The following is an 8,617-nucleotide window of genomic DNA, read 5'->3' as shown; positions in this document are numbered from 1 at the left end:
TATACAACAAGCTTCTTCGTTAAGTTTGCATCAACCTACTAAATCCACTCACAAGGCTTTGGTTGGCCTAAGGCTATAGTAGAAGACACTTGCTCAAGGTGCCTCCAGTGGAACTGAACCTGAAACCATGTGGTTGGGAAGCAAGCTTCTTATCACACAGCTACGCCTGTGCCTATGTATGTATGTATGTATGTACGTATGTATGTATGTGTGCATATATATGTATGTGTGTATATATATGTATGTATGTATGTATGTATGTATGTATGTATGTATGTATGTGTGTGTGTGTGTGTGTGTGCGCGTGTGTGTGTGTGTGTGTGTGTGTGTGCATACACTAGCAGAAATACCCATCAATGACTGGGTTGAAGAAAGCTGCTGAAATTGTACTCTGAATATTGAAAGTTATTCACTTAGATTGTATTGAACATATATAAGAAATGGCTGTTAACTTATTTCTTGCACTTAAGTATTACAACAAACAAAAATACAAATGGTTTTTCTTAGATGAACAACCTGGTGGCTCGAAGATATAAATATAAAATCAATAAAAACCAATAAGATAATGTTATTAAGGTGCACACACAAATGTAATAGGAATATTTCGTAACAGTCTATCTCTGTGAGTAGCATACTTCTTACACATAGAATAATGAAGACGGCAATTGAAGATCAAGCATCATAAAACTTGAAAAATAGACCATGAATAATGTTCATCTTTATTATATAGATATGTTGGTTTGTTTACATTCCTGTAACCAAGTGGTTTGGCAAAAAAGGAATGATAGAATAAGTACCAGTTTTTAAAAAGAAATAAGTCCTGGGGTTGATTCATTCAACTAAAAGTTCTTCAAGACATTGCCCCAGCATGGCCAGTCAAAGGATTGAAACAGATAAACACACACACACACATCATGCCAGCATGGATAATGGATGTTAAATGATGACGATGATATATATATATATATATAGATATATGTATAATGATCATAAGAACAAACCAGGTTACATAATTCAAAGCTTCATACATACATAGACAGACAGATTGGTCCATTCATAATACAAATATACATACATATCATTGGCATTATCTGCTTTTGCCATGATTTGGATGAGACTCTTTGAAACAATATTCAATGACCTTTCATGATGCCAACCCTTACTTGATTTTCAAGTAAGGTACTCAGTTAATGGTCTTCGCACATAAAGCCACAAAACATGTTGTTTATTTGTTTAGCATTTAAACCAGCCAAATCTGGCCAAAATATTCCACATGTTTTACGCTCAAACTGACCAGATCTAACCTCTCACACCAACCTTACAATATCTTTCTAATAATTAACAGTTATCTCATCAAAATCTGAAAGCTACAAGATAAAGCAGACAGGGGAATGAATAAGCCTTACGTTTGCCAGAATAACGTGAATGCTAAACGTGTTGCTGGTGAATGGAGTTTATAAACACATGTCACCAGAGCCAAGTGCTGTCAATGCAAAAACATGTGGGCACAAACATACACATACAAACATGTACATTACATACATATATACCAACCTATCTATCCATCCATCTATCCATGTGTGCTCACATACTTACATATATTAGCGAGTAGCTTGAACCCTCTTAAGAAGAACGTAAATAAAAACCAAAGAAAAATCATATATAAAAGTTTCTATACTGTTGCCATTTACACACACACACACACACACACACAAAATGTGTAATTATTTACCGAAGCCACAAATTGATTTGGTGCGATGTTCTTTTCTAGACGCGTTACATTGTACTGTGGCTTTGAAAAGAAGGGTACTGTATCATTGGCATTGTTCACTGTTACAGTAATCTGTTTGGTATCAAAGAGATTTTTGTCACTAACTGTCACACTTAAGGTAAACTGTTTGAGTGAGCTTTTTCTTGTTTCGTAATCAAACTCCATCATACTGTACAGATTACCAGTTGTAGAATTCAGAAAGAAATCTGCAAAACATAAATCAGTTGTTACTATTAGTTTGAATTTAGGAGTGTTGGATGAGAAGAACCAAAAAGAGAGGTAGATGAAATGCTTTGCAGTATTCAGTTATGTCCCATTATGCTCTAATTTCAAATCCTGTTGAAGTAAACTCAGCCTTTTATCCTCTCAAGACAGGTAAAATAAAGTACTAATCAGGCATTGGGATTGATGTGAATGACTATACCTATTGTGGGTGTTTATCCAGGCACGTGGCTCAGTGGTTAGAACCTCAGGCTCACAATCATGGGGTAGTGAGTTCGATTCCTGGACCAAGCTGTGGGTTGTGCTCTTGAGCAAGACACTTTATTTCATGTTGCTCCAGTTCATTCAGCTGTAGAAACGAGCTCCAACATAACTGGTGCCAAGCTGTATCGGCCCCTTTGCCTTGGATAACATTGGTGGCATGGAGAGGGGAGGTTGGTATGCATGGGGGACTGTTGGTCTTCCATAAACAACTTTGCCTGTGCTTGTGCCTAGGAGGGGAACTTTCTAGGTGCAATCCCATGGTCATTCATGACCAAAGGGGGTCTTTACCCTTTGTTCCCAGGTCAGTTTTTAGCCAGTAAACCTATAATCAAGACATTCCACCTATGAACATCCTGCTTTATTTTTGTGTATTCTGTACTCAAGCAATATCATCCTAGGTAGCCTTGTTTGGTGTGATCTGAAAAAGATTTGATTATTTTTTAGCCAGTCCAATGTGGCCCTAGAGAGGCTCCTTCAATGGTGCACTGAGTTTGTTGTTGTTGTTGCTTAGCTCTAACTCAAACCTAAGTCAGCACACATGCCATTTCAATAGGGAGCAAAGGACTACATACTTTAATGTATAATTTCTTTATTTAAGGCAATGGTAGTAAGGCATAATTTGAGAGATATTTGGCTGCTATTTCTACTAAGTTGCACAACCACATCAAGGTTTCCTCTGTAGGCTGAGTTAAAATGATGTGATGGCAACACTGATGTGATACTTCATGGAAAATTTTGAAGTAACATTTGAGACAGTAAGAAGGCATTTATACAAAAGTAGCAATTAATTCTAAAATTGCAGGACAGTTCAAAACAACAAAGTTTGGCAGGAGGACTCAATCAGTTTGATCTACAACAAGTAAAAGGGTAAAAACTCCCTTTGGTCATGAATGACCATGGGATTGCACCGAGAAAGTTCTCATCTGAGGCACAAGTCCGGGCAAGGTTGCTTACGGAAGACCAACAGTCACCCCTGCATACCAGTCTCCCTTCTCCACACCACTGATATTATCCAAGGTAAAGGCAAAAGTCAGTATAGCTTGGCACCAGTGACATTACAACTCATTTCTACAGATAAGTGAACTGGAGCAACATGAAATAAAGTGTCTTGCTCAAGAACACAACACAGCCTGGTCCAGGAATCAAACTCACTACCTCATGATTGTGAGCCCAATGCTCTAACCACTGAGCCATGCAGACTGGTATTTAACATATTGGGCCTTTATATTCTCAGTTCAAATTGTACAGAGGTCAAAATGTCTGCATCACTTTTTGGTCCTTTGGGAAAATGTACAGGTATTGCTGTGTGGCAAAGAACATTGTTCTACAACCAAGTAATTCCTGGTTCAATCCCACTTTGCAGCAACATCTCAGTCAAGAGCCTTCTACCATAGCCCCAAACTGATGTACCTTGTGGACTTTAAGGAAGATCATCCCATGGACATTAAAAGATGATGATGATGATAATATATACATACATCATGTGCACACGGGTGTATATACATACATATATTATGTATGTGTATGTGTGTACATATATACTACTGTGAAGGGTTTTAGTTGAATAATTTAACTCAGGACTTACTTTTTTAAGCATAGCATTTATTCTATTGGTCTCTTTTTGCCAAACCACATTAAGTTACAAGGATGTAAACACACCAACACTGATTGTCAAATGGTGGTGGTTGGCAAACACTGACACAAAGATATATACATCCATACATACATACATATATATATATATATATATATATATATATATGATGGGCTTCTTTCAGTTTCCATCTACCAGATTCACTTACAAGGCTTTTGTTGGCCAAAGGCTATAGTAAAAGACATTCGCCTAAGGTGCCATGCAGTGGAACTGAACCTGGAACCATGTGGTTGTGAAGTAAGCTTCTTACCTCACAGCCATGCCTGCACCTAAATATTTAAATATTATATAAAGGTTGGTTGTAAGAGAAATGTTGAGAATATAAACGCAGTTTTTCAATGCTTTTGATGAGTAGCAAAACAATGGAGAGTCTCCCAATTTCATGGTTTGTTGATGAGTCTTGAGAGAAAACCCTCCTGGTTTCCTTCCCTAGTCAACAGCATAAAATATTCAGCCAGAGTATAAAGTAGTTTGAAATAAAGCTATCCTTATGATGGATAATTCAATTAGCATATTTGTGCCTTCGATGAATCATTATTAATTAAAGAATATATATTTTATGTACAACACAAAGACCTAGAAAGATGGGTGTGCAAGGGAATAGTTATCTTCATTTTCAGGTTCTGAGAAACCTTGCTATACCGCTGTATGTTTATGTGATTGGCCCTTTGCAAACCTATAACTAACTGGGGGTAATTTAATATTCCTATAAAGAATCCGAGATGTGAATGAAATCATAATTAGGAGGCTAAGAAACTTTCAGAAGAATGGAAGACAAAGGCAACCATAACAGGAGTGCTGTAACGATAAGGTAGTTTGCTCTGTAGTGATTTGCACAATCCAGTCTCCTCTCAATATGTGATGATAATGTTGTAACAATAGTATATATTTAATATTGAGATTGTATTGACAAAGTATTAAATATATGGGCTAGTTTTGAAAATAACCATATGATGGCTGCAAAACAAAATGTTCAATATGAATTGTTTACAGAAAATTTACACAAACTAGAAATTTTTGCAGGAAATAAACATATAAGTAAATGCGTGTGTGTTTGTGAATTGGTTAAAAATTATGTCATGGTTGTTAATATCTTAATAAATGTATGAAGTGATTTCAGAGAGGAAAGACAAATTTAAAACATTTTTGCAAAGGAAATTATATATATGCAACAAAAAAACAGTTAGGCAGAAGCAAAATGCTGAAAAGTAGTTGGCTTGGCTTGTCTTCATATTTTAGCTTGATGAGGCTGGGGGTAATTCCAAGTCAGTGGTCCCAAAACGTCCTCATGCACAGTGCCGACCAGGTCCACCAGTGATGGAGAGTACTGGCAGTCTTGTGTCACTCCCTCAGTATCCTCCAAGTTGATGTTGAACCTCTGGAGAACTTCCCCAATCTTGTCCAACCATCTGATGCAGGACCTGCTACATATGTATTATTGTTCTGCAGCAGTGAAATCAACTTAAGCTGTAAAATAAGGCATATGTGAAATGTTTGCAGATAAGATAAAGGAAAAGAAAAGGAAATTGTATAATGTTTTCAAAATCACATAAAATTTCCCTACAAAACTGGATGTGTAATGTTTGCAGAAAAGGAAAAACATACGTGAAATGTAGAAAGAAAAATTAACAACAAAAGTGAGCTTGTTTTGCCTTACTTGTATTGTTTAATTGGTAAACTAAGGTATCGTTGTCTGGATCTGTTGCAAATATGTGTCCAATTATCGAACCAGCAGGCAAATTTTCAGAGATAGTAAACTCAAGTGGCTCGTGAATGGTAGGTGCTTTATTAACATTGTTTATGGTAATCACAGCTATTGCAGTACTGTAAGTTGAAAAATAAAATGGTTTCAGCATATAACAGTGATAATAGTAACAAAAACAGTTCATAAATACAAATAGTTACAAGTAAGGTTGTATGCAATATTATATGAAGTTAATAAAGTTAGTGTGGCAGGGATGGCTGTGTGGAAAGAAGTTTGCTTCCCAACCACATTGTTTCAGGTTCAGTCTCACTGCATGGCACATTGGGCAAGTATCTTCTACTATAGCCTTTAGCCAATCAAAGACTTGTGAGTGGATTTGGTAGTCAGAAACTGATATAAGCCCACCATTAATGTATGTGTCTATATATGTAGACCTCTTGAAATTCCCAAACTCTGTGCTGCCTCCAGCTGAGTTGCTTTCCCAAGAACTTTGTAACATTCTAACAATTCAATCTTTTCTTCCATCAATTTGTCTTGCCTCTCTCTTTTCATTTTGAACATTTTGAGCAACTTGTATGTATGTCTGCCTCTCTGCGTGAACTGAACGATGAATTTCTTTTGTCCTTAAATACTAACAGGTAGGCTCCAGTAGCCACAACCATCTAGCTGTCACATACCATCATCCAATGAATGAGAAGGGTGCATAATTTTGACTTGGATCTTACTTTCTCCATTGAATGACAGGTAGATTGTGTGGTAGACTCCAGCAGCCACCACCAACTACTATGTATTTATTGATCTATTTTTGGATGATGGAGTGCACCACATGACAGGTGGAGCCTACCTGTCAGTATTTAAGAGCAAAAAAACAAAAGCACTTCATTTGTCTGCTGCCACTTGAAACTTTAGGAAGGAGCAGTGACAATCAGACTTATTAAACAAGAGATTTTATGGGTAAAAATTCGGTCCCAACCTATTTTGGATACATTAAACAGGTGGATTTATAAAGTGAGATCTATTGGAGGCCTTTAAGAATGCAAACGGAATACTAGTGCCTGCGGTCAAAACCAGTGGCCTTTATAGTGTAAACACTACACTATTTAATACTTTAATTAGAAAATAGTAAATAATAATTTAATGTAAACTAAATATACAGCATTTTATGAGAAACAAACATTAATGTTTAATAATTAATGTTTAATAAGGGGCTCAGATCTCACCCCTCCCCCAATTTTAAATTTTGAATTTTTTCATCCACTTTTTTTTTCCATATTTGTAATCTCCGACATCTTAAATGTAGGAATTCAAAAAATTTTTTTTTTTAATTCATTTTTCAAGGAGAGGTGTGAAACTGCATTAGACCCCAATAAAGAATATGAAATAGTAAACAGACTAGAGATAGAAGATAGGATGAAACCATATGCCCCCCCCCCCACTCCAAAAAAAACCTAGGATAAACTTTAAAGACCATAAAAATAACTTTGATAGCAACCCTAAAGTCTGATTAATATGTCCATGGAAATTGGACATAGGACATATAAGCAAAAATATCATGGATAGAATAATGCCCAAACTCACAATTAAGATTGAATTTTTCTTATGGTCAAATACTCAGGAGGTAATAGGATGGTTTAAAAAAATGGAAAAAACAAAAACTCCAAATCTATACAATTAGATTTAGATAATTACTACTCCACAATTAACCCTATGATACTCAGTAAAGCACTCCTATTTACAATGAAAAGTTCCAGCCTAAGTCAGGTGTAGACATAATATTAACAACACAAGAAAAGATTAGAGTGGACAAAATGTTTTATGATATTTGGTTACAGCTCTTTGTGTTCTAAGCTCAAATCCTGCCAAGAGCAAATTTGGGTTTCATCCTTTTGCAGTGTTCTTAGTCATCTAATCCAATTTAATTGACTTGTAGGTTTATTTGCAGGAATATAATTTGAAACATATTGTAGACATAAATATTAATGCATTTTTCATTCTTAAAGATGAAATTAACAATTAGTCTCAGGTATTCAACATTTGAAACAAGCAACCTACCTTTTTTCATTCTTATAGCTAGCTTCAATTGGGAAGATATATGAAGTCTTACTATTGTAATGTAATTCAGACTGTAGTATCAGATCCCCAGTCTTAGAGTTCATACTGAAAGGTAACTGCAAAAAGAAAAATAGAAAAGAAAAGAAAAATAGAAAAGAAAAGATGAAATGGGCTTAAGCAAATATATCATTATATATTTAACCAGTTTTGTAAGTTTAATATCTCAATAATTCTAATAAAAATTTTTAAGATAGGCACAAAGCCAAAAATGTTTGATGGAAGAGCTCCGTAAAATCTAACTTCCTGTACTTAACTGGTATTTCATTTTATCAACTCAAAGAAGAAAGGTAAAGTTGATCTCAATAAGTTTTGGACTCAGAATGTAAAGAGGTGAAACTGTATTTAATTAGTTGCTATGATAATATATGGTTGTACGAGGTCTGGTCAAAGAGTATCAGAACTGATGTCATGGTAACAAAGCTAAAGTGAAGCTGCTTGGTACAGATTGACCTTGAACTCTGTCACACATGCACAGTAAGTTATAATGTTCTCACTCATTTCTGTTGTTTATAGCAGTGATTGGAAGTAAAGTGTGCAGAGTGTGGTCATCTGCCCACACCACAGAGGTACCATCAGTGACCATGGCGGATAAAAAGTGTGTGTACGTGTGGGTGCGTGCATGGAAAGAGGTATGGCTTGAAGGTTGTTACGGTCAAGTTGTGATGGTTGTATTTCTATGTGGCATTAATGATGATGATGATGATGGTCAAAATAATGCTAATGGCAATGATAGTGATGATTAAGGAACAGGGGTGTAAGAAAGAAAGAAAGTGAAAGGCATTTTACCTTTGTATTATCAATGGAATAGTGTGCACCTGTCATAGCATTCACCTTGAAGATTACATCATTTGGAGGAAAATCTTCATCAATATTTGCAATATACGTAGCT

General features: G+C 35.7%; 1 protein-coding gene across 1 annotated transcript in view; it reads right to left on the bottom strand.

Moving 5' to 3' along the window:
- LOC106877697 (protocadherin-23) overlaps positions 1-8,617 on the bottom strand; it is a 111,859-nt gene that overhangs the window by 49,293 nt on the left and 53,949 nt on the right. Inside the window, exons 21-24 of the mRNA XM_014926651.2 lie at positions 8,515-8,615; positions 7,669-7,784; positions 5,569-5,735; positions 1,733-1,977 (exon numbers count right to left, since the gene is read on the bottom strand). Of these exons, the coding sequence (XP_014782137.1) occupies positions 1,733-1,977; positions 5,569-5,735; positions 7,669-7,784; positions 8,515-8,615 (629 nt within the window). The remainder of the gene's footprint in view (positions 1-1,732; positions 1,978-5,568; positions 5,736-7,668; positions 7,785-8,514; positions 8,616-8,617) is intronic.

This window comes from Octopus bimaculoides, chromosome 22 (genome assembly GCF_001194135.2).
Source record: "Octopus bimaculoides isolate UCB-OBI-ISO-001 chromosome 22, ASM119413v2, whole genome shotgun sequence".
NCBI classification, from domain to species: domain Eukaryota; kingdom Metazoa; phylum Mollusca; class Cephalopoda; order Octopoda; family Octopodidae; genus Octopus; species Octopus bimaculoides.
Note: the sequence above shows the minus strand (reverse complement) of the source record. Positions and strands in the feature narration are given on the sequence as shown.